The sequence below is a fragment of the Rhagoletis pomonella genome, unplaced genomic scaffold, assembly GCF_013731165.1.
Source record: "Rhagoletis pomonella isolate Grant_MI unplaced genomic scaffold, Rhpom_1.0 Rhpom_scaffold_00013, whole genome shotgun sequence".
In the NCBI taxonomy this organism is placed as follows: Eukaryota; Metazoa; Arthropoda; class Insecta; order Diptera; family Tephritidae; genus Rhagoletis; species Rhagoletis pomonella.
In genome coordinates, this window is record NW_023458567.1 from 6,761,401 (window position 1) to 6,789,056 (window position 27,656).

Genomic DNA, 27,656 nt, shown 5'->3' on the forward strand with positions numbered 1-27,656 from the left:
TTTCCTAATAATTTTCTAATTTGTAAATGTAAGTAAAAAAATACATAAATTTTTTTTTAGGTATTTTCAGTTTTAAATTGTTTACTTTTTAAGTTTAATTATAAAAAAAAACTTTTGAAAACTTAATTACGTCTAATTATGAATAATTTTCGAGTAAACAAATTATAGTTTTTTTGGAATGTTGAATTTGCTTTGAATTTTCCTAAAAAAAAATTTAGTTTTTTACGCACATTTGTTTACTTAATTATATCTATCTGTTTTCTGAAACAATTTAAATAAAAAAAATATATTAAATTATCTTTTACCCAGTTTTTTAGTTATGCTTGCATAAATATTCATTCGTTTTCATTAAAGTGCAGTAGTTTATATTTTTTTAGTATTTTGTCGAAATATTGTTTTTTTTTTAACAATTTTGTTGTTTGTGTTTAATTTTGTCTTTATTTATAATTTCGTTTTATATTTGAATTTTGTCGCAAGAGTATATTTTAAATGAAAGGCTTTACAATTATTTCTTAAACTTTAATGAAAATAAATTTGTGTTTTTTTAGCTATTTGGTTATTTGTTTACAATTTTGTACTTTGCTTACACTTTCCTTTTGTATTTTAATTTTATCGCAAAAGTATATCTGTTGAATGGATTAACAAGTATTTTTTAAACTTTTATGTTGTCTTCATTTAAATTTAGAAATAAAAACACATCCATTTTTTAATAAAACTTTATTTTTTTCTGTAAAATTGGTTTAAAATTTACTTCTGTATCATTAATTATATCTACAAAAAACTTGAAATTCTAAATATTTAGGATAAAATTTCAAATAGATATTGTTATCGTTTTAATTTTCGTCTAAGGGCCATTTTTCAATTCAATTTCAAAATTTATCTTCCCTTTAACACAGATTTTCTCCACAAAAAATGTATTTGAAAGGCAAAACGCCACCTTATTCACATAATATATGATTTTATTAAATAAAGCGCAATTTCAAAAATAAATTGTCTGATGTTTTTCAAGCACTAAACTTTTATTTCCTCTAACCAACATAATTTTTTTTAATTTGACTATTTTCGTAAGAATATTTTTTTACACCTTAAAATTATTCAAGCATATTTAACTGCCGATTTCAAAAAAACGTAGATTTTTGGGGATTTTGTTGAAAATTTAAAGTTAAAGTATATTTTTTGGCTGAGTGTCTAATTAAATACGTATTTACTTTTTATCCTTCGTATTTTTTTATTTAAGATTTTATCAAATATTGAATGTAATATTTAAAAATTTTTATGATTTTTTTTATCTTAACTAAAACTTTTATAGCGAACTATAAATGGTGAATTTAAAGTTTGGTAAAATTTAATGCCTATTGTAAAAAAATGGGAAAAGAGTTTTTATAAAAACTTTTTTTTTTAATTTTTGTGATCGTTTTTAATATTTTAAGCTGCACAAATTTTTTTTCGTTCAAAATTCCAATTTTATGCTTCTAAAATGTAATTTTTTTTAGAAAAAATATTAATATACACATCTACATACATATAAATTTTGTAAACTTGTTTATATTTAAAATGACATCTATTGCTGTGATTTATTTTATTTTATTGTATTTTACTTTGCTTTATCTTGTGTCCATTGCGGCGAGATAGGGGGAAAAACGAAAATTTCATGAAAAAATTGGGTTTAGTGACCCTTACTACCTCGCTGGTTTATTTTGTTTCATTTTACATATTTTAGTTTTATCTGAAAATTTAAAACATGTGACTAAGGCGTCATTTTAAATTACCAATTAATCTTCTTAATTTCATATTTTCGTACCAAAAAATATAAAACCACAACAAACAAAAAAATATTTTGCTACATGCTACAATATTCTTGTACATACATATAAAAATACAAGCAGGATTTACTGCATATACCCTCCGGTATGCATTCACGCCTATTTATGACAAAAGGGTCGAAAATTTTTAAGCTTTAAGGCTGTCGAAATTTAATGCGGATTTACTTTCACGCGAAACATTAATAAATCGACGCATTAAATATACATAAAATACATACCTATACAAATTATGAAGGTATGCGTATGTGTATGTATGCGTGCATGTGTGTCGGCATCAATCGAAATAAGTCACTGGGGCAACTTTAATATTTAACTACATTTTAATAAACTAAACAGCATACAAATTGAGGTTACGTATACGCCATGGCCGCTGGGGGAATACTATGAGTCCAACACAAGAACAAAAGCGACGCACAGCAAGTGTAGCTACAAATACAAGAATGAATGGATGTATCTATGTGTGTGTGTGCCATATTTATACACACAAGTTGTTGAAATTGTTGAAATGAAATTTAAAATGCGCAAACTGTTGCAACAGCCAACATATGTAAAGTGTAAAAAGATTGCACAACGAGCAGCAAATGAGAAAAATTTACATACACGTATGCAGTTATGTAGGTGTGTGTGTTGGCTTGAAAGCAAAAAAACATGCACATGTATGCACTTAAATAAGTAAATATAATTGAGCGTGCATGTTTTTTGTGTGCTCACTGCCTGGCATGCGTTGATAGATTACGTAAATTTTTCATTGGGGAATTTAATATGCGCTATATACACATATAGACAACTTTAGAACACACGCGCTCTCTAGTCAAACTAATATAAGTTACATACACGCATGAAATATTTCGGAAGGATATGTAAAGTGGAGTAGAACAAGCAAAAAGGCAAAAAACAACAGAAACGCAAAAAAAAGACCATTGCCACAAAAAGGTTAAATAGCGCACAACTGAAACAAATGAGCTGACATTAACAGTTAGAGTAGCAGTGGTAGCAGCAGCAGCGGCAGCAGCGGCGATGGTGGTAGCAGCATTAAAGCTAGTACGCGAAGTGTGCCCCTCTCTTACTCTTTTTATATATATTAGGGTGAATTTTTTTTGCGACTATATTTTTTACTCCCACCTCGATCTTTTGTGGGAAATACTTAAAAAAATTCCCTGAAAATTTTAGCCCTTAATATTAATATGAAGTGCTCTACCAAGGCGTGCAAAGATTTCCCTTTTAAAATACAGGTAAATTTTTTTTCTTTTTTTTCAAAATTCTACAGCTCACAGGCATTTAGTTGTATAATCATGGCCAATGATGGAGTTTATTCAGAATTTAATGCACTACAAAAGTGTCCATTGCGGCGAGATAGGGGAAAAAACGAGAATTTCATAAAAAAAAAATGGATTTAGTGACCCTTACTATCTCGCCGGTGGATGTTAGGATTAGGCCGCAATGGACACTTTTATAGAGCTTTCAATTCTGAAGAAACCCCATCATGGATTATGATTATACCACCAAATTCCTCTCAGCTGTAGAATTTTGAAGAAAAAAAACAAAGTTTACGTGTATTTTAAACGTAAAATTTTTGCACGTCTTGGCCCAGAGAATTTGTTTAGAGTATTTCCCACAAAATTTTGAGGTGGGAGTGAAAATAGAAATAGTCGCAAAAAAGCACCCTATATTACTCATATGCACGGTGACCAGATTTCTGAGGCCAAAATCGGGACATTTCTAAAGTATCGAATTCGAACATACAATTTTGTTTTTAGAATAAAAAGGGTTCATACAGTTTTATTTAAAACAAAACAAAGGGAAAAAAGTTAAAAAATTTTTATTATTTTTTTATGAAACACATGTAAATCAAAATCTTAAAATTTGTAGAAAACTAATAAAAATTCGACGAATTTGAATAAATGTTCATCAAAATTTGAAATATTTTCATCCGATTTTCTAGAATTGTTTTGAGTATTCAGTTGTGAAGCCCATTGAATTTTAGTACAATAAAGTGCAAGTTGGAAGAAGCTTGGGCTTACCGTTGATTTTAAGCAATTTTTTGTTTGCGCATTTTCTTCCATACATAGTATGTTCAAAATTTTTTTTTGTATGGAGAAAATGAGCAACACCTTCCACAAAATTTACCAAATATCAACGGTAAGTCCTAGCTACATAAAATTTGCACTTTGAATTGAATGGGTTACTGCATACTCAGAATATTTCTAAGAATTCTAATTAAAAAGCTCAAAATTTTGATGAACCGTTGTCGGATTTTGCTAATTTTTGTACAAAGTTTCAAACTCTGACTTACATAGCCACACTTTCAAAAAAAAAGGAATAAAAATTAAATAATCGAAAGGGAGAAAACTATAATATCTCTTCGCTATTTATATTTTCGCCCCTCTATCTACAGCTTATGTTTTTCATATCCATGATTTTTTGAGGGTATTAGTATTAATTTTTTATAATTTCATTAATTATATTATTATATGATTAATAAGGATGCTGGGGCTATGTTTATGGCTCACTTATATTCTATGTATTTCCGTTGTGCTGCAAACGAAAGTGCTGCCTCGTTTGTACAAAAATTTTTTTTTGGCCCAGAGTACAGGGACAGTCTTAATAAATTAATAAAGAAAATATTGAAAATCGCGACACTTATACTTCCCGACTTCTAAAAAATATTCAGCGAGACAATTTTCTCAAAATCGGTACGAATGGTCACCGTATGCATACGTATATTTACACTCTAAAAGTTATAAGAAAATTGTTTAGAAGGGCGCTAACGAGTTTGGTAGCAGCTGGCTTTTTACCATCCTCTAAATTTAGTGCATAGATGTAATGTGCATTAGCTGACATACACAATCATACGTATATATGTATATTGAAATTAAGCATGAGAAGATTTATGGCAATGTTAGTGCAAAAATTGGTGAAAAGCGATAATGCGCTTCAAAAGATCTTGGAAAGAAAAAAAGTATATTGGTGCCACGCAAATGTCAAATTTCAGCTTTAATCCGCTCAAGGAGGAAGAGGGAAATAAAATGCCTACACTCTTTCACTCATAAGGAGTTTTGAGATATGTGTACCGAGGCGAATTAAAGCAGCTGTTCCAGCAACACCACCTTATATGAATTCGCCTTGGTTGGTGCTCAATTAAGCGAGTTTTTCTAGTAAAAATTCTTATGTCATTAACCCTTATGTACAAAGAGCTGGTACAAATATACCACCAAGCAATAAAAATGTAAATATCTCGACAACCAAAGTACCTATGATCATGAAATTTCATGAAACGCAAACGTTTTTGAAGGCCATTCTGTTTAACGAAAGCCTCTTATTGGTAAAGTGGACTTTATTATTATGGGTCTGGGTACCCATAGTCCTTAAAGACAAAGTAAAGGGTAAAACACATCATTTCAAGCCTGTGAAAGCTTTAAGGGGGTAATTAATAACATGAAACGATCAAAACCACAGATTCATTATTCGTTATTAACTAATAAAAATCAGTCAAAATTAATTTCGGTATATGCATACATTCAGCCAATTTGCGATAACTTTTTAGACAGTCTGGCTCAACTTTGCTCTACCCAAAGGAAAAGTAGCAAACGTATGATTTCATAGCTTAATTTCGTACATCAATCATTCATCTCATAAAAGATAAGACCACAAATGCGTATTAAGTAAATACATTTATCATTTTCAAGCCATTATTATCCATACGACCTCCCCAACTGCCTCCCAAAGTCATGTCAGACCTCAAATCGCTTTTCCGCCTGAATTGTGCGATTTTCCAACTGGTCGCATATCTACGCCAGATGTGCTTCCCACCCCCCCTTTCCCAACTCGGAAACAGCATATCGCTTCCCGCTCCGCTCTGTTCGTCTCATATGAGCAAGAAACTTAAACAATTTTTCTTTTTTATTATATCAATTTAGTGCGCTGAGAAAATCTTTAATGAGCAAAGTTACTTGGCTTGCTTAGTTGTTTAGGTACAAAATGGAAACGCGTGTCATCTGCTTAAATAAATCTCACTCAAGCAAACTAAAATAACAAAAACAAGGAAGAGTGTAAGTTAAGCCAAGTCAAGTAAAGCCAGGACATGCAATGCTTCCGCCAGCAGCCAGGCAGTAAGGCAGTTAGCGCGTCAGCCAACAGCCGGCAGGTATACTTGCAAGAAGCAAAGCTTTGCTATTTATTTTGATAGGACTAACACGTAAACACACACTCATGCTGCACACAAATACTTTCGCACGAAGCGCACAAAACTTTTCGGCAGCAAAACATGTGCGGGCGCGCATTAAGATTCGCTTTTCGTAAGGTAAAACTTTTCGTATAAGAAACAACAAAAACAAAAAAAAAACGTTATAAAAAGTTTACTAAGCTCAAATGGGCTGCTTCAACACTACATAATCCAACACTTTTCACACAACAACTTGGCGCTTGCTGGCATTTATAGGAAAGCGGCTGAGTTTGTGAAGAGGAAGTGTTAAGAAAGTTTCGCTGCTAAAGAGTTCATTAACTTCTTACTTGACTACCTAGTTACATACATATATATATATATACCTAACTATACGTTTGGCTGACGTATGTATGCTTACTTACTCCGCCCTGTTGCAAAGTATTTGCATCTGTTTGACAATTTTGTTGTTGTCGATATATGCTAATTTGTAACCCGCCGCGTGGAATTGATTTTTTTTGTTTACTTGCGCTTGCAGTTTTTTTGTAGTGGAAGAGGTTAAGTAAGAAGACACCAAAAAGTTTTGATACTCAAAACCAGCTGATGCCCTTCAGAACTACCTGCAGTTCAGTCTTTTTGTATGCTTAACTTACTTATATTAGCTCAGTTCAGCTCAGTTCAGCTTAGCCTTTAGCTGAGCGCAATCGAAAGATATTCGTCGCAAAGTCTAAGAAATTAAGGACTTAGAAAATTTGAGCGCCTTTGGACATGAAAAATACATATGCATAGTGTTTCAGGCTTTAAACATCGGCAAAAGGATTTTTTAGTCTACCTGTTTGCTTCAATTTGGATATTGGAAGGCCTTTTCTTCTTCCCGCGGACGTTTTGTCCTCCTACGAGCACTTCCGCTTTCGAAGGTCAGCTTTGGCTTTCTCTTGGTGATTCTCCGGGGAAGGTTCTGTCCAAGCTTTAGAGCTAATTTGCTCTTCGGTCAAGTCCTCTTGTTTGGCATCTTTCAGCCTATATATAATATATATATGATACGCAGAGCTGATCTTCTGGGACGATAGTTCCTTTCAGAGGCACCAATTGCTTTGGAAGGAAGTTTTAGCGTGCAACCAGAAGGGTTGGCGTCGGGATTCACTGAGTTGGGCATGTAAACCGATTCCACGGTCGTTGAAGCCGATATTCCCCTTTTAGGAGAAACCACAGCTGGGGAGGTGACAGGCTTGTCTTTGGATATGGCCGGCAGAGCTTCTTGAAGGCAGTCTAGGAAGATTTGCCCCCGAGTTGCGTCGAGTCCGCCACTAGAGGTGGAGAGGGTGCCATCCTTGACTTGTCTTGAGACAGTATCAGAGATGACAGTCTGCCTACCTCCAGAGGCTATAGAGGCATCACCACCATCATGCCTAAGGGCATGGCTGGTATTGATGGCTGTATGATCGGCTTAGGCCCCTGCTGCCGTGCAGAATTGACCCGGTTGGATTAGGGTGGAGCTAGGCCCTGGCTTTGCCACATACTTTGCTCCAGAGAGATTTTTTGCCAAAGATTGGCAAGACCGGCCCGATGTGCTAGGTATGTTTTTTTTAATAAACCTCGTTTATCCGAGAAGGAGTTATCAGAAGCTTGATAGCAATGAAAGAGCTGACCTACTTGCTTAATGTGAAGCACGACGGATCCTTTGTATCTAAAACTCTATTTATCTAAAACTTATTTACTCTATGGCACTTTTTGTGTACCTGCTAAGTCTTAGCAGGGATGATGTACAGACTCTCACCGGTTACATGCAAGAAAAGGTACCCTTTTTAGAAAAAGGTATTCCCGAATCGGTGTAGTAGTTTATATGGAGGAGTTTTTGTCGGAAGTCTCAGAGCAAAAGACTTGGAGAGCGACTATCACCTCGACTACTGTTTGCATTTAATTCCCTCAGTCACTATGGCTGGGAAATCAAATCGTAACCTTTTCTACGGTTCTATCAGCAGCATCCTGCCGGTTTAGCCTTAAAGCAGGTGCCGCACCTCGCCCTTGGGTTGAGGTGTGTGTGCTTTGGGATCTAATTTCCCTAGAAGGAGCTGACGCCGGTTTTCCCAGACCTCCCTTTTTCCCTTGAAACATATGCGTTTGAAATCGACGCATTGCTCGATGCTCTTTGTTACCGCTACACTATGTTTTTACCCTAAGTTGTGAATACATTAAGACAGAAAAGTCAATCTCGTGTAAACAAACGAATTTTATTTAGCTCATAGCTCTAATAATATTTAACTTTATGAACCAATCCCTTTGTGAAGATCCTTAGAATTTAACTACTTCAAATACTAGCACTGTCTAAGGAAGACAGCTCAGGGTCCGATGTGTTTTATGTGAGCCCAGGCGAGGAAGGCATCACCTTACGATGCTCAAAAAGACTGCATTATCATTATCGGTACCAATCAACTTTGTGAAATGTGAATACCAACCACCTTGGTAGAGCTCGAGGTCTACTTTGCCGTAATTTGGATCGACGTAGGGTTGAAATACAATTCCGTATCGAGCAGGCACAAACCAAAACCACCCTTCTAATCCCTGAAGGGCCGTGACAGATGAACAGGTTTGAATACGCTCTATGGACTCCTGCCCACCGTGATACCAGAACTAAGCATCGGTTCAGACTTCGTCATCGAATCTACTGAAAGTTCAGTAGCATTACTGCTCTGGATTGTTGGCCAATAACGGAGCCCACACATAGTCTAAAAACTTACTCCGCAAATATGACATTCCGACTAGTGAGGCCATTCTACTCACATCCAACCGTCCCTTCCCTTATTTCCACAAAAAGCAGAAGGTTGCCAGCGTTGGCTCAACATTTGCTGAGTGGCTCTAGCTGAGTTCCTGAGGTGGAGCCCTGCAGACTACCCTATACCAGCCCAATCCCCACCACCTAGGTTCGTACCAAGTAGCTAGAGGATTAATTGTATGAAGTATCAGATGAAAATCAAAATAGTTCACAAAGGATAAAGTCTGATAAGGAGTACCAGGATTCGAAGTCATCTGAAAAAAGGTAAAAATCATTAGTTGGGGTGCGGGAAGTATTCGCGCTTGGACACTTTTGGGTTTTGAGAGTTGAACGAAGTTTGTTTTAGGTATACATTTGACATATTCAGTTTAAATTATCCCTACCTATATATATGTACATAAACCCCTTTTTTCAACAAAATCCTTTCTTTACCTATTTTCATCCAGACGCAAACCTCGTTATCCTTTCTTTCACTCAAGGCTCAGCAGGTGTTCAACCTATTTTCATGCGCTTAATTTAATCGCAAACGGCAGTACTTTTCGCACTTAGCTCTACACAATACCACTTATGTACATATGTATATGCATGTATGTATGTACCCACCTGTAGGATAAACAATTATCGTGGCGCGATTTTTATGTCCCGCCGCAATGAATGTGGCCACTGTTTGCGCGGGTAGCGATGTAGTCGCCTCCATGGTATAGCGCGTCACAGGTAGCGTTGGTAGAACAGACGACAGAACCGTTGTTGCACCACCACTATCCAACGCACTCCCCTCCGTGCCGATGCCAATGCCCGTGCTAATGCCAGTGACATTGTTGAGGGACGGCAGCAACGTGTACGGTGTGGTATAATCGCTTAAATTAGCTTGCGCCACATTGGCGAGTGTTTTATTAAAAAGCGTCTTAAGTGTAGAATTAAAGGTCTCGAGTGCTGGTGGCGTTGCGGCAGGACGTTCGGGTAGCATGTCGCGTAGTGTGGTCGGAAGTGATGTAAGGGTAGTGGTGACGACGGGGGTGGCGCCGGTTGGGATGGAGATGTTGTTGAAATTTGTGGCGATGTTATTTGTCGCTGTTGCTGTTGCTGTTGCCGTTGCCGTTGTTGTTGCGAGTATAATTGTTGTCATATTGTTTCTCAGCAGTCTTGTGGCATATTCGAGGAGCTCCAAAAGCATCGCCGGCTAGGACGGTGTCGTGGGTGCGGGTGGAGTTGTCAGTTTTGTACAACCGATTGGTGCGATTTTGGGCGCTGGGTTGCTGGTTAATTTTTGTATTTTTGTTACAATTTTGCACACATTTTGATATTGTTCTTGGTTTGTCTTTTTTGATTGAAGACATCAAAATTGCTTGGTGATCATTTTGTAAGTTTTTTTACACTTTTTACTAGGGTTGCTCAAGTAGTTTTAAATAGTTTTCTTTATCTTTTCTAGTTCATTCAAAATTTGTATACTTTTAAAAAACATTGCATGCTTTAAATACATTTTTTTTTGCAAAAATCGAAAAATATTTTTTGAGCTACAATTTTATTGGCGTTTTAAATAAAATGGTAAAAACTTTGACGCACAAAAAAATGTACAAAATAAATGATTCTTATTAAAATTGCAAAACAAAACATTTTTTCTTTAACAAATTTAGTTCAGTATACATTTTTTCAACAAAGCTTCAGCAAATTTCTAAAAACAAAATATATATATATGTAGTATCTAAGACAAATGAGACGAAAAGTACACCGTAAAAAATTGGTGGGAATAGAAAGCTGTTGAAATGTAAGAAAAAAAGATTTTCCAAAAAAAATGTATCAAAATTATCTAAAATTTAGATTTTTACGTACCATTTTGTCAAGTAGCTCTTTAAATACATATGTTTTCCAAACACATTTATTCAGAACAACATGTGGGTTTAAAGGCACATAAATTTTAAAAATTATTTGAGCAAAAGCCCCCAGAAATTTAAAAAATTTGGAGATTTATTTAGAATACTTTACTTCTTAAAACTGAAAAGAAATACAATTTTTGGAAAAAATTAGATCACAATTTTTAGGTCGTTTAAATTTAAGAAATATGAAAATCTTGCAGCTTTTTATACAAAGTTCTATTAGCTGCACATTTCTTTGAAATTTTTTATTTACTTCGTAGGCAGGTAGTGCAAAGGAGAATATTAACTTTGTTTAATAAAAGAAAATTTAATTTTGTTATTTTACAGTCAAATATTTTTTACTTTTTTTTGTTTGGGGAACAAAATTCTTTTTTGTCACAAATATAAAAAAAAATTTACCTCAAAAATTAAAAATTGCAAAGACAGAATTTTTTATTACAAAAAATAAAAGTTAAGAACTTTTTAATCCTGAAAGTCTTTAATTTCACCATAATTTTTTTTTAAGAAAAAGTTTTAATTTAGATTATCCCCAATTCATTATAATACAGATTATGTGCATATATATGTATGTATGCCAATTTTAAATTTAAAAATTTTTATTATTTTTAGCTTGAAAAGGGAGCGCGATTTTTTGCAATTTGTTTGTGTTCATTTATATTGAAAAAATATTTAGTTCAATTTTAAATTAAAAAAAGTTTATAAAAAATCTCCATACCAAACATTTTATTCCTGTGTTTTGATTTTGTATACTAAAGAGAACCAGCTGCTTCGGCCGTGTTAAATGAAATCAAAAACATTTAAAACGGCCGCAGCAGCTCAAACTCAGCAAACAACTTCAATAAGAACTTGGCCCAATCCTACATAAAGAGAACCACTTTGATATAATTTTGTTTATTTATTTTTGAGCACCTAAATTTCATAGTCAACATTTTTCCAATATATATAAATTTAAATTATAAATATAAATTTTCCTGAGTGATTCAATACATAAGCTATTATTTTTAATTCCATTGAAGCATTTCAGGCAACTTTGAATTTTTTGCGATATTTTTTAATAATTTTTCAGTTTTTCTCACTTATTAAAAAAAAAAATATATTTTTATATAATCTTTTTTTAATTCTCTATTTTTTTAAGATTTTCTTAGAGCATTTAATTTTTTAAACGATTCTCAATTTAGCCATTTTTTGCCTTATTTTCTCGATTTTCCAAAAGTATGAACTGCGAAAATTTTCTATGTGTCTCAAATTTATTTCCTTTTTCGATTTAAATGCATTCACCAGAAAAATATTCACTCATCACTTCGCACGGTTTGCAACTATTTCACTTAAAAATTTCGCAATATTTTTAATGTGTTTTTTTTTTCACTGCTTTCATATTTCCTCTGCCAGTTTCCACTACTCTGCACTAAATTACAATTTTCAATCAAGTGCAAACTTTTCATGAGCATGCAAGCACACAGAGAAGCACACAAATTGTATTGGAAAAGTATTTTTTGTCATTTCAGCACCAGCGTGTACCATATGCTTGGCTATAGCGCCGACATAAAAGCGAGCATTAACACAAAGGCGATACACACAAGCAATACACACTTAGTTGACCGCACACTACTGGTAAGTGCTAAAGAAATATTTGTACATGCTTGTTTGTATGTATGTTTATTTGTTTTATTCCAAAGCAAATACATATACAAATAGTTGTGTAGGATTTGCTCGCCGCTGTGGCTGTCGATCGCACAATCGACCGACCGGTCAGCTATTGTTTGGCGTCACGCTATGGCGGCGAACTAGTATTGGTTAGAGGTAAATCCAAAGCAAAGCCATTCAAGCGTTTAACCGCAATTTATTTTTACGACAAATTCACCAAAATCGGATATACTGCTATATGTATGTATGTATGAATGTATGTGTATTTGTGCATATAAAATTTAATATTTATTATTTTCATCATTTGCTATTTTCTGCTGCTGCTGATTATTGTGTTGTCTTTTCTTTGTTGTTGTTTCATTTGCCGCATTAGCGCACAGCAAAAGCACACACACATTTCCACATATTCACATGTCACACGCTTGAGTGCTTTGATTGGCTTTTTATTCATTTGATTTTCCGTTGAAAACTTTTTACTTGCAATTTTGCGCTTTTAACTTTTTTTTTTAAGTCCTTTTTTGCCTTTTTCATTTTTATTAGCCCATAAAAATATTCTGCGGCGTTTGAAATCAGTGAACCAAAACACTTATTTTGGTAATTACTTCAAAAATTCACTCCTTCAAAGGGCGCGCTTGTTCTTGCACGAAATTTAAAAACGACAAAAAATCATGCGTTTATCCTTACTTTCACTACCACATATGCGCACACACCTTGTGTGTGAATATCCTTTTTATACTTCGAAACAATAGTTACCACTACTTTTACCGGTAAATTTTCGGGTGTTACCACCGCTGCTGCCTGCCGCCATTCAACTGCTCGCTTTGGCCATTTGTGCTTTGGTTTTTATAATAGCGGCAAATTTTCAAACATTCCAGCCAAGTGAAATGCCTCTGTCTATGGGAATGCTGCTCTCTTAAAATGTGCAGCAAGAGTGTTGAGAAAATTTTGCGCCGGTTCTCTTACTTAGCGCATGTACAGGTAAAGTTGTACGGTGCGTATACGTAACTTCCTCTGGAGGGTAGATTGTTTTGCTATGCTTTTGAATTGATTTTGCTGAATTTTTTTGTTTTTAATTTTTAAAGCCTTCCATTGATGCAATGCATTCGCTGCAAGTCAGATCATTTAAACAAGATACAGTGTCGCAAAATATTGCAGAGTTATCGTTTTCGTTATTTTTAACCGACCTCAAAAACGGAGAAGGTTATAAATTCGTCGAAATATTTTTTTTTTTACTTATGGTACCGCATAACTTTAGACCACGTTAACCGATTTCGTTGGTTCTTCTTCTATAGGAAAGGCAGTGTCTCACAGGTGGTCCCATATTAATTTGGTTTATGTCCGATCATTGGATCATGAAAAAATTACCGGTCCTAATAAATTTTTATATGAGAATTGAATGAATTGTTTTTCGCTTAAAAATTACTTGTTTGCTTAAAAATTATTTATATTCTTAAAAATTATTTGTTTTCTAAAAGTTACTGGTAGTTTTAAGGAAACTAAAAATCTGAAATTTTAGGTTTCTGAAAAGTTTTGTGTATAAAATATGGTAAAAAAAAAACAAAACGAAAAAAGCTAGCTTTAATTTTTTGTTTGTAAAATTTTTTAAATTTTGCAAGTTTATAGAAATTAGAGGATTATTTCAGTATTTCTAAGGATATTCAGAAATTCGCAACACTTTTTTTATACTTTTAATTCTAATTCAATTGTAAGGATACTTTTTGGTTTGAAAATAAAAAATTTATTTCCAAATATTTTCGAAAATTATGTACATACACTGTCGGCAAAAAGTATTGGCACAGCTAACTTATCACAATATATGCAACAATTATTTTTTATGATTTATTCTACACCAAAAAACATAAAAATATAATTCATAAACTTTGTGTAAATTTTTTAGAATATTTTTGAGTTTTTAGATTTGTACACCATTTAATTAAAGCACAAGCTTTAAGTAGCTAGGAATTACCGTTGATTTTTGGCAATTTTTTTCACGCAGTCTCTTTTATACAAAAAAAAAGTTTCGAAATACTTTATATGGAAAAAATGCATAACCCCTTCAACAAAAAAAATTTAAAAAATCAATGCGATTTCTGACTAACTCCGAACCTGCATTTTTTACTAGAATTTAATGGGCTACAAAACTGCATACTCAAAAAGTTCCAAAAAATCTGATTAAAAACTTGAAAATTTGCATGAAAATTTGCTGACTTTTCGCAAGTTTTGTACAAAGTTTAGGAACTATATTTTTATGTTTTTGTTGTAAAATAAGCGGAAAATATTAAAAAAGATTGTTGCATATATTGTGAAAAATTTTTACGAAACTTATTTTGAAAAAGTAAGCAAAAGTACAACTTTTTAAATAAAATAAATTAGGTCTGCAAACCTGCAACGCTTTAACAATTTGTGAAGGGAATTTATTTTTTATTAAGAATATTTTTTTTTATATCAAATAAATCTATTTCAAAAACATAGAAATATTTGGCATTAGCGTACCTATATTTTTATCACGAAAACGATCTGAAAAATTTTACACAAATAATTTCATGCATGAGAAAATCAGAATGATCTTTTTTACGATGTTCAAATAAAAACTGAAACGGAATTTACTCTGTTTCAACTACATTTTTTAGCCAAAAAAAAACGATTTTAAGATAAGTGTTAAAATGAGGCTGCATATTTTTGATAAAAACATTTTTTAATTTCCGAAACTTTAACATTTTTTTTTCTTAAAAATTATAGTAAAGTATTTTCATTTGCAAGGTTTAACAGACATTACTTTCAGATACCCTTTGATTTGTTTACTTGTCTATTTTATTTAGATTATTTCACCCCTATGATCAACGCACGAAAAAAGAGAGTTCGGATCTTGCTTTGTTTTAACTAAAACCACATGCATGTATGTATATTGTAAATAAAAAAGTGGCTATGAGTAATTCGTAAAATGTTTTTCTCAAAAAATTTTAGGAATTCGTTTGCATGTGCAACCGATTTTTTTGTTATTTATACATATTTTTTTCTTTTTTGTTTTATGTTGTAACATTGAAAAGTGAGTATTGACAATTTGTAGCCATAAATTTTAAATGAACGTGCTTTTGTTTTCGTTGTATGGCTTGTGAAGTATTTACTACAGTGGTGGTTGTATTTTTTTGTTTTTGTTTTTGGTTTTAGAGAAATGTCATATCGAAACCAATGGAATATTTTTTTTTTGTATGCACTTTTTTCCCACATTCAATGCAATGCAATTTACATATGTACATCTGTATGCATTTTGTTGTTACATATGTATGTACTTTGAAAGCATTTTGTGTGTTACAATTTCGCTACATTTTTAGTTCTCTGTATGCTTTTTGACTACTTTTAGGCGCTCAGCATTGTTGAGTTAGTTTACTGAGCGTACATATTTACATATCAATGTAGACAATCAGTATTTCATTTTACAGTTATCATTATACTATATACTGACTGCTGAAAATGTGCCTCAATTGCGGTGAATCGGATTCGAAGGTACACACATATATATCGAAAAGGAAAACAAAATCGTCCATATCAGCTTGAAAAGAAAAGGAATATAAAATTAATCAAATCGATTATGATTTCGATATCGATAACTCACCAAAAAATATCAATGACTATCAAAAATATCGATAAATTTCGATAAAAAAATAAAACATTCATTCAAATCAGGTATTCAAAGATTGTAAGGCGTAGTAAAAAATTTCGAAGTTACAATTTGTGTATCGAATGCGTTTTTGAATACGAATAGCCACCGTATAAAAATGCGATAAAGAAATGATATGCAAAAAGTTAGGCAATACAATAACAACAGTGATATCGATAATGTCGAACGAAAGTAACTCGATAAAATATATCTACGACAATATCGATATCCATATGTGCGATGATTTTGGCTGCAATAACAACTGTAAATTTCTCCGTAAAGGAAACGATAAATCTATACATAGTATATAGGAATATGTGAATAAATAAACAAAAATATGCCACCAACAAAAAACAGTACCTGAAATATATCGTTAAGTCTATTCATAAGTAAAAAAATAAATAAAAATAAAAAATATATCGATGCGTTCAAACTTAACTTAAACTTAAAAAACGTAAGGGTTACAATTTTCACAATGTAGCACATTGTGTGTATACATACATATATTAGCTTTTTGTTTTATATTAAAACAAATCTTCTTTAAATTCAAATTTTAAATTGTCCTTCTCTAGACAATTACCGAAAAAATAGTTATCGATAAAAAACACAATTCAAATAATCAAATTACTTCTTTTCACACTTCACTTTTTGCCCTATTTTGCCACAGCCGGTTTCCTGGTACTACACCGTCGAAAATAGTTACAACTAAACTAAGTGAAGGCTAAATTTTGTCATCTCCAATAATATTAAAATTTTTACAAAGTATTTAAGAGCCGTTAATTACGTAAGCATACCGCTTGGTCCAACCGCATGCATGTCCCCTTGTCCAAATAATTGCACACATTTCAATTTACAAAACAAAGTGAACACTAATCGAAAAGTGCAGAATGGCATGAATATATGTAGGTACATATGTATGTATGTATATATGCACATACACACTTGTATATACATACATGCGTAGTACAATTGCTCATTTACACCATGTTATGCATTTTGCAATTTAAAAGCCTGCATCCAATACGAGTACCATTACTGGGTATTCAATATGCCATTGTTACATTCAATTAGAAATTTTTAGATAAGTGATTTTTGTGACATTTCATAGAAGCACGAATACAGGCGCCCACACACACATACATACATACATAGACATATGCATGATATATCTAGTAGAAATTGCTCAATTTAAATTAACATATGCATGTACATTAGGATGGCCCTAAATTTATTTCCTCCATATCTTATCCTTATATATTTTATATTCTTCAGTTCTGGGGGTTGGCAGCAGCAAAAATCAAAAAAGTTGTGTATTTTTGGGCGGCCACCCTAATGTATATATACTACAAAGCTGTCTTTTGTCCGCACGCTTTACGAGCCATGTAACTGTTGCTGTTTTTTTACTATTAGAACCACATACAATGCTTAATTCACCACTAGTCCATTGTGAGCGCGCGTGTGTGTGTGTGTGTGTGTTTGTTGTTCGTCGCCTATTGTTGGCCGCAAATTGTGTTTAATTCAGTGAAATGCAAAATAAATACATTAAAATGAACAATACGGCACCAGGCAAGAATAAAGAGCAAATAAAATAGAATGACAAACCAACGTCAACAGCAACAAAAAGTCAGTAATGCATTGGTGGTTTTTTCTTTTTAAAATCATATATATTCGCTTTTTTTGTTATTTTACTCTGAATGCATCAGGAAACTTTGTTAGCGAGGAAAAGGGTCTAAGTTCCTATTTTATATTTCGTTTTTGTCCACTTAGATGTCCAATTTTTAATCAAAATTTATTTCTTGTATAAAAATTTTTTCGGTTCTTAAGTTACCAAAAATTTATGTCCAATTTTAAATTAACCTATTTTCAAATCACAAAAAATTTTGTTTATTAAAAAAATATATAAATATATATTTTGCAGTTTTTAGGTTAACAAAAGTTTTAAGTCCATTTTGCTTTATCTGAAAATTTCAGTTCTCGGGGGACCAGTAATATATATTCAAAAACATTTGTCTAGTAATTATATCTAAAGTTAGAGTTAAAGTCCAAAAATTTTTATCTAGTTTATATGACAAACAAAATTGTAGCCATTTTTTAATTTTTAAATAGTCAAAATAAAGCCGAGTCTACAGTTTATTTAACTCCCAAATTGCCAAAAATTTGTATACACCTTTCACTTTAAATGGTTCTTATCTTCTTCATTTAGTACATTCTTTTTTTTTATTTATATGCGGCTATTAAATTAAAAAAAAAAATAATGTATATCTACTTTTTGAATTGCCCAAACATTAAAGTCGTATTTTCGTATTACCAAAAAATTTTGGCCATTTTTTAATGACCAAAAATGTATGCCCAATACTGAAATGACCACAAATTAAGTCCAGTTTTTAAATTACAAAAAGATTATGTTAAATTTTTAAACTTAAACAAAAAAATTGTTTTTTTTTCGTTTTTTTATATTTTGCACAAAAATGTACATACATGTGTAGTATCAACTTTTTTATAAACTGTTTACTTAAATTTTTCTTAATAAATACGCACATTTTATTTCTTACTTTACTAACGTAATTATTGCGAAAATTTCAAGTGAGGTTTTAGGCCCCGAAAGCCCGCACCACGCTTTTCTGCACACCAATATTACTAGCGAAAAGAAGCCGGAAGCAACAAGACCAGCGCTAGAAGCAACAAGAACAGTAGATACAAACAAAAAGAGTGTGAAATAAAAACTCGATCAAGTTAAGTGAATTTTCACACACAAGCACAGTCACACACACTGACTAGCGCAGCGACGGACACACAATGGCATACCACTAGAGAAAGACGTTGTTGTTTGTTATATGGATGTTGAATGCTGGCAATGCTTAATGGCTGTACACAAAAATACATACGTTACACATAGGGGCATCAGATACACCCTAGTGTATTTACAGTAAATGGACATACCCTGTGGGGAAAATTTCTACTTCTGAACTCGTGCGCTTCTAGTTTCGAACCACTTCTAAATTCATCACCTTAAATATAGATTTATAAAGAAAAGTTTTTTTTACTTTTTTTTAATTTTTTCTTTTTTTTGGGACTTGTCACATTTTCTGTTACTATTTGAACCTAGAAAATTTGCGTATCACTGAACAAAAATGGTTAACGATAAAATAGGTAGTTCGATCGGTTAAAAAACGATTCATTTCCAATTACTTTTGCTTCTTGCATTAATAGGCATGTTTTATTCAACCATCACAAGCAAATAGTTAAATCTTGGTCAAATAAAACGAAATTAGCTTATTTCCTATGTTAGCCTAATTTTGACAGTTGTTTGACTGCAAATAGTGTCAAAGTAAGTTTTTGCCTCTTTCTGATTGGCTGAAAGAGAAAATTTCTGATGCTGAATGGCAATGCCTCTTGTTCAATATACAAGCCAAGATAGCTTTTCATAAGCCAATATAATTATGTTGGGTAAGTCCTCCGTACAAACTAAGCTAATAGCTTAAATTTCTGGACAAATAAAATACGGCTAATATATAATTCTTAGAAAAATCGGACTTGGCAGCAGCTTTTCACTCTTAGCAAGTGATTGTAGTTTTAAAAAGTTAATCATAATAGTTTTTAAATGTACCAGATTTCGCTGCTTTTAAACTTGTCTAGGTTCTAGGGATCTAGTTACTATCGAACTGGTTCGTTTTTGGTTCGCTAGTTCGGGCATTCCCTGCAGGGTACATGCTCGGATATATGCATGTATATTTACTTGCTTGCACACATACGACCATGCGGAACATACATATGTGAAGGTCATGGCATTAAAGTGACGATTGCTCTGTTGTTGATAAAGATTTTTGTTGTTGTTGGTAAAATAGTTGTTTGTGTAGCTCGCAAGCGACCATATTGGTTGTTGTTGTTTCTTAAATTTTGCTTTTTGTGCACGCTTTCAGCCCCTAGTCCCACGTACGTGCAGTTGGTAACTTCAGAAGCTAGCAAATTACTCAAAGCTAAGTTACCCGCGGACGTTGGTAGATGAACGTGTTGGAGATACAGGGAAGATTAGTAAAAAAGATTCATATGATTTTTAATGCATTTTTTTGCGAATCCAGCATTCAATACCGGCTCTTTCCTAGTTTCCTCTAATCATCTGATGTCTGACTGGGGCTCCCCTACAAAAGAAAATATTCCAGCTGCCACTGTGAAATCTTAATGGGAGCAAAAAAAAAATGTGTTCAAATTTAATTCGCACATCAATAAAATGTACCGGCATTGACAATAAATCAATCTGACGATTTTCGACAACAACAATTTCCTTAGGGAATGTAGACATATGTACGTTCATAAAAGTGCTAAATTCCCAACAGCTGTCACACACTCGCCCATATATGTATGTACATATGTACACCTGTATAAATTTATTTTTTATTTCAACGTATAAATGCAATTACGCAAGTAATGATGCGGTAATGGATGTCAAAGTGGTTTGTAATAAATACACGTATTCACGTACGTGTGCAAATAATGACATTTCGCACTTGAGTTCACTTGTAAAGTGACACACATATTTACATACATATATGCAGCAGCGGCAAGTAACACTAAAGTGAAACTGATGAATTTCGTATGGGTGTAAAGTTGTCAATTTACTGTCAACCATTTGTTAAACATTTATTTTGTACGAATTTTAGAGCAACGCCAGGCAGGTGAATCGAGTGTAGGTAACGAGGTTGTTACTTGCGTAGGTGTTAGTAGAGAGGAGTTGATAAAAAATTTAAGGGGAGTTGAGCATTTACTCGCGTGTAAGTGAAAAAAGTGTAGATGCCAAATAATAAATATTATAAGTATTTCTAAATAGCGGTTCCGAAGTCGAATTTGTTGGACCTTAAGATAAGAGTCCTAGGCGAGGCATTGTGCTTGTAAGCGTACGCGTACTTTACAGCGGAATTTCGATAGACATTTTTATATAACAACTAGAAAAAACAAAGATTTAGATTAAAAAAATATCTTGGAGATTTTTATTGTTTAAAAATGGTCCCAAAACACAGGAGAGGAAAAAAATGTCAGTCAATTCACCATTTTTTAAGAGAGTTTTTTCGTTGAAATGCAGTTTAAATGTAAAAATTTATATTTGGAGAAATAGTGGAACACTTCAAAAAAAAAAACGAAATTTTTATTTTAATAAAAAGAAAAAAAGGGAAATCTAAAAAAATTACACGAAATATTTAAGCACGAATCACTAATTTTTTAAATTTGAAAATTTTTTAATTTTATTTTATTTTGTCTAAGTAAAATTTATTTACAATATTTCTTTTTTATTTACATAAAGGCAAATATTTTAAATAAAATTTATAAATTATATAAATTTATAATTTTCCCTATTTGTTAAAAATTTAAAGTTTTTGATGTTATTTTATTTTCTCAGAATAAAACTTATTTACAATTTGTTCCGTACAATCTTTATTTTTTTTGAAAAATTAAAGGCAAATATCTCTAATATGATTTATAATTTTTACTAACAAAAATGAAGCTAATAAAAATTAAAAAAAAAATACTTACTCCATTTTTGCTTTATTTTTGTATCAAAGTTTCATCAATAACTAAGCTCACCAACTCGCGCCACATTAGTTTTCCGATTTCAATTTATATTTTTGCATTTCAAACACTAAACTGCTTTAAAAAATTCGCTTTCACTTTCTTCAAGTTTTTGTTTCACTAACTTTATAGTTTATGACAACAACATTCCACAGCGGTGCACATTTGTTTGCCTGCACAATTTTTTTCCACATCTTATTTTTAAAATGTTTTCCATGAAAACCACAAAATGCTGCAAAGAAAAATGTGAATTTTTTTGCGAAGTACAAGAAAAATTACTGTCGCAACGCCGCAAAAGCGCAAAAGCTGACAAAGTGTCACAGGGGGATTTTCTGCTGCTGCAGTTTCGGTTGCTTTACGTTGCTACGCTTGGTGGCATGCAAGCGGCAATGGAGTGCGTTGGCGTATGGTACATATGTATGTATGTGTGTATGTAGGGTAGTGTAGGAGCAGCTCTTTGGGGTGTTATTAATATTTTGCAATGGCTTACATGGCGTATGAGTGACGGTAATGCTGGTTCTTTCGCATGTCACAACAGCAGTAGTACGTAAAAGTAGCAGCAGAAGCAAATTAGATTTAAGTAGGTAATGAAATTTCTGTGAGTGTGTAGGAAAATTAGAAAAATAGAATTATGGAAAAATTTTTAAGTTTTTGTGGTAAATGCGAAATTGAAATTTTTCTAGTTTTGTGCAAAGCATATTTTTAGTAGCATAATTACATATAATTTTGTGAACTTTCAAAGTAATTAACTTTTTTTCCAAGCCTTAATGGTATTTTTAGTCGCAAATTATTGATGGTAATGGTAATAATAATTATACTGATAATAGTAATGGTGATGATAATATGTAGTAATGGTAATTATTTACAATGGTAATGGTAATAGTAATAGTAATGATACTCTCAGATAATGGTAATGGTAACGGTTATGGTAATGATAATAGTATAGGTAACTTAAAGGGCAATGGTAATGGAAATAATAACAGTAATTGTAATTGTAAATAATGGTAATGGTAATGGTAATGCTAATGGTAGTAGCAATGGGAATGGGAATGGTAATAACTTATATAGTGGTAACGGTAACGGTAGCGGTAAAATAACGGTAAAAATAATAGTAATGGTAATGGTGACGGTTATGGTTGTTGTAATGGTAATACAAATGGTAATGGTTACAGTAATAGTAATTCCAGTAACAATAGCAATGGAAACGGGAAAATATGCGTATTTGAGGAAGAAATCAGATTGTTACACTCAAAGCTCATAAGCTATTGATTCCTCACTCTTTTTTAGTTCAGCAAGTATGCGTCCAAGGCGATTTTAAAGAAAATTAAAAGCCTTGTCACTTGCAGTCCCTTCAAATTCACTCCATCTCCCAGCCATATTGTCTACCATTTGAATATTTATGACTTTCATTAATTTCAAACTGCTCGATAAGCATAAGCGCTTCACGCCACGCTGGCTTTCTACTACTTATCTACGCACTGCTGGTCAGCAACAAAACCAAAAAAAAAATCTTGCAAAAATATATAACCAAACTAAAGTGTTAAAACAAAACCGATTTAGCCACGTAATTTGTTTATGGCAAAAAACCATTTTTCACCATTTTTGCTGAAGTGCCGAAGATATAGAAGTGGCGATAAAGCGTGGAAATTAAGCTGACCAAGACGCACAGTGTGGTGGCTGGTGGTGGCCATATTGATCATCGCCTTTGGTGTCAATAACTTTGCTTACGCAGAAGGGTAATCAAAATAAATGAGTTGTGCGAAAAGGGTGAACTTGGGTGTGTGAAATGACCGAGTAAGGAGAAAAGACGAGAAGATTAAAAATATGGTGCTGAGTGACGAGAGGGGAAACGTTTTTCTTTTCATGTATATGTGTATATAAGAATGTCTAATAAGCGGCAAGAAAAGGCTTTTTGTACAATTTGTAAACTCATAAATCAGTAAACTAACAAAAAAAAACGTCATTCCCAAATTTCAGCTTAAATTACATTATTTACATTTTGCATTGTCACTGCTGTGACCACAAATCTCTGCAAAATCATGTATCCCAACAGTCCACAGGCTACCGCATTTTTCATTCCTCTCCCTACCCTTTTCGCCTCTAATGCAACTCAATTTCATGAAGTTAATTTGTTATTGTAACTAAGTATGCAATTCCGGCATACCCACAATTAGCAAGTGTGCAGGACAGGCAAATAGTTGAAATCATGAATGTACAATAAATTTTGGATTAGAGTTACCAAAGGCAGGGGCATCAAGTATAAAGACAATAAAGCGTTTAGTAGGAATTTATGGTTAAAAAAATTAGAGATACATACACTAGGCGACACATGAAAGTGTACACCTGGTTCTTATATAAATGATATTCACAATTATTTTCATGAAAAATTTTTTGCATTAATTATTTATTTAAATTTAAATTGAAATTTAAACCATATGAATCAAACTTTCACACTTTCTATAAAGTTCACAAAAAATCAAATAATTTCCTCAAAATCATCAATTTTTTCATTACAGTGTACATTATTACATGTGTGATAGTTCTCAAACAATCATTTTTTCATAAATATATATTGGAAATTTTAAAGGATATTTAAGGATAAAATTTGTAAAGGACATTTTCCATACCCATTCATCCTTATGCACCAAACATTTTTTTTTCTGTTATAATTCTGCAGAATTTTTTCTTTTATATGATACCCTTATTGTTATCCTACATTGCACTTATTTTTTTAATATTTTTTTTTGGAATAATCATAGTTTTTTATTTCAAAGTCCTTATAAAAAAATCCTGACGTCAGAGTGAAAAACTAAATATTTACGCAGTTTTACTATAATTTACCCATAGTTTCGCGAATATATTAATTTTTTGTGTGTAAAATTTACTGTCGCATGGTGTCGCATTAGAACAAGGTGCACACTTTCATTTGTCGCCTAGTGTAGGTTTATGTATTGCCATACTGGAAAACAGGCAAATAACCTGAAAAGGATGAAAATCTGAGCAGCTATGTACTAGACCTTATCGCCGTAAATGTGTACTGAGTGTAATGTATTTTTGCAATTTCGAAATTATTTATTTTTTTTTTCCGAACGTAGGAATCGTCTTTATATATTTTTTGCTAAATCTTTGGCAATTACAGTCGGATTTTAAAATATGATAAGTCGATGTTCACGTATCGAGGAGAAAATATTTTTTGTGCCAAAGCTCATTAACTTTAAGTACGCCATTCTAGTACTTAAAACTCGCCAAAAATAATTTAACTTTTAAATAGGAAGTAGTTTGATTCAGTAGAACTATTACAGAAAAAAAGCAATTTTTCTTGCCGAATATAGTTATCACCGAAAAATGTAAAATGGCGGTCCAAGGTTCGGGCCAAAGAAAAAAAAATGTTTTCAAAATTACGTTGGAAAAAATATTTTAAATTCGCCATAGGAAATTTTTTTTACGTAAGGTGGTACGCACTTAGCAGAATTTTAATTATTTTTTTGCACAAAGTAAGAAATTGGGATTAAAAAAATCTGCAAAGACGCATTTAAATTTTCACTTTTTTAAACAGAATTTTTTTGAGTATGCAGTTTTTGATAACTTTTTACATACAAAAGAAGAAGATGCGTTAAAAGCTATCAAATATCGATAATGTATCAACGGAAGACCTCTACTGAGACAGAGTCGGGAAAGAGCTCGAAAACTAAAATTGTATGTTCTAAAAATGTATTATATTAACATGCAAAATAAATCAAACCCGGCAACTCTGCCCACATATAAGTTGACATAGCAAATGAAGTCAGCAAAGGAACTTCATTTAGATTTCAGCGTCTGAACTAATACAAATGATACTAAACACAACGCAGGTAAACTTTGGTCTACATTAAGGCACAGTGTATTAAATAAATTGCAGAAAATAACTGTTCCACTTTATGGTAGACTCATCGCATGCATACGCTGAATCAAATGCAGGAAATCTATAGCCAATTAAGGACGAAATGCGAATGACTGCAAAGTGACACCCACCAGAACAGAGGGAAGGAGGCCGAACAATGCGAGCGGCATTAGAGCAATTTATACATGCATATATCCTACTCCAGAGAATGGAGTTATTTGCCAACGATAAATATTTATTCGCAATTAAGTGGTTACATTGCAAATTACGAGAAAATTAGGCAACTAAGTGGGACACAGGAGGATGAGGGCGCTATTTGTGTGGGCATACATACATATGTACATTTGTATGAAGGCATGGATTAGAAAATACATACGAGTATATTCAGGCGAATTCGACATTGTGAGAAACTTATTATTGCATAGTTTTAGGTGCCAGCGTAGTAAATTTTAGTTAGCAAGTACAATAGAGAAAAACTTCTTTCTCAGCCCAAAATATGCCTTAAAAACTGTTTATATATGGGGCGTTCCATACGAAATAGGACGGGCTTCACACTTCCTGTGTTTGATTTGTTTCAAATTTTTAGGGTAGATGGACAAACATAAATAATAAATAAATATGAAATTTGAGATTGATCAATACATTTTTAAAAAACTTGACAGCACAAAAATAAAAACAAATCGATTTAATAGTTTTCCAAATATCTCGAGAACGGGACGAGGAAAAAATTTTAAAAAATCACACATACACACATAAAAAACTCTCTATGAAAAGAAATATTTTATAATTTTTTTTTCTTTGAAAAATTTTTCACATACAAATTGTTTGATAAAAAAATTAGTTTTTGAAAATATGCCATTTCAAAAAGATTTTTACTCAGTATTCCCTCTGCACATATAAAAATTGTAAAAATTAAATTTTAGTTTCTCAAAGCATAGTCATCTTTTCATTTCGCAAGAACATTTCAGCATTTAATTTTAACATTTTGCAGTATCTTAAATTATTACAATTACAAAAATCGTATAATTTCAAAAATTACGAAACAGCCCCGACTGATATTCTGCATGCTATTTTTTTTAGTTTGGTGGCACACTCTTGAAACTTCACAGCTATTTTGTATTTGATGCCAACGTCCATTTACTCTGAAATGAACATTTTATTTGAAAACTTCCCAAAGTTATATAAAAAAAAAACTGATTTTTTCGAGTGACAATGAAAAAATTTGTAATTTCGGTTCTTTTTCGCCTAAATAATCGTTTTAAAGCTAAAAATGTTCAAATACTTGATTTATTTTTTGTTGTACTTATATATATTTTATATATTTTTGCAAAAAAAAAAATTATTATGTTTTAAATTTTAATAAAAAAAAGAAAAAGATTTTAGTAAAAAATAAATAGTAAACGATTTTCCAGAGAGCAAGCTAAGAGAGCCCAAAAAAATGTAGGTTCTCTGTTAAAGTTAGTAGCACTTTTACTCACAAATTCGGTTTGAATTTTCTCTTCTTTGCCATTTCATTTTCTCTTTCTCTCGCTCTTCTCTATACTCTTAAACTTTATCCTTATTGCAACCGACAGCTTTGAATTAAATGTTGTTCACTATTCATATTTTGTTTTTAAGAAAATTGAAATAAAAGCGACATAATTATTTATAGTCTACTTTAAGGCGATTAAAGTATTTCATTTGCATATGAAAATATGTACATAAAAAACTGTGTCTGCATGCATATTTTTATGGCTTAGACCACAACTAAGCCAACCGTGCACATTTCACTTCAAGCGCCACAAAAATAGTAAATTGTGGTTGCATAGCAGCAGTATAAATGCCTGAAAGTATGCTACATGGCTTTTTAATTAGCATATGTTGGCAGGCGCTGGTGCATGCAGGCATATACAAACACACGCATTCACATATAAACACATCACATGTACAGTGACTCAAACAATGACCAAGTATTGATTTTTTTTTTAATATTAACAATGTTTTTCAAGATAATTTTTCTATATAGAAATATTGCCCAAGCTTTAGCCAAAACCATATAAATGAAATTTTCGATTTTTACACAAAAGTTTGGAAAATTCCACAATTTTTCATCAAAATTTCAACTTTTTAATCTGAATCTTTAGAACATAAACGGCTAGAAAATGTCTTTGATTTTTATTTTTATTTTTTTTTATTTTGGTGATGGCTTCGGCGGTTTTTACATAAAAAGTGCAAATTATGAGAAATTGCGTTGATTTTTTGAAATTTTTCTGCGAGCGGTCATACGCTTTTTATTTCATAAGA

At 32.3% G+C, this 27,656-nt stretch overlaps 1 protein-coding gene across 1 annotated transcript in view; it reads right to left on the minus strand.

The window, feature by feature from the left end:
* LOC118748680 (location of vulva defective 1-like) overlaps positions 1-10,176 on the minus strand; it is a 29,779-nt gene extending 19,603 nt beyond the window's left edge. Inside the window, exon 1 of the mRNA XM_036483277.1 lies at positions 9,359-10,176. Coding sequence (XP_036339170.1) covers positions 9,359-9,929 — 571 coding nt within the window. The 5' untranslated portion in view covers positions 9,930-10,176. The remainder of the gene's footprint in view (positions 1-9,358) is intronic.
* Between the last annotated feature and the right edge of the window lie 17,480 nt (positions 10,177-27,656).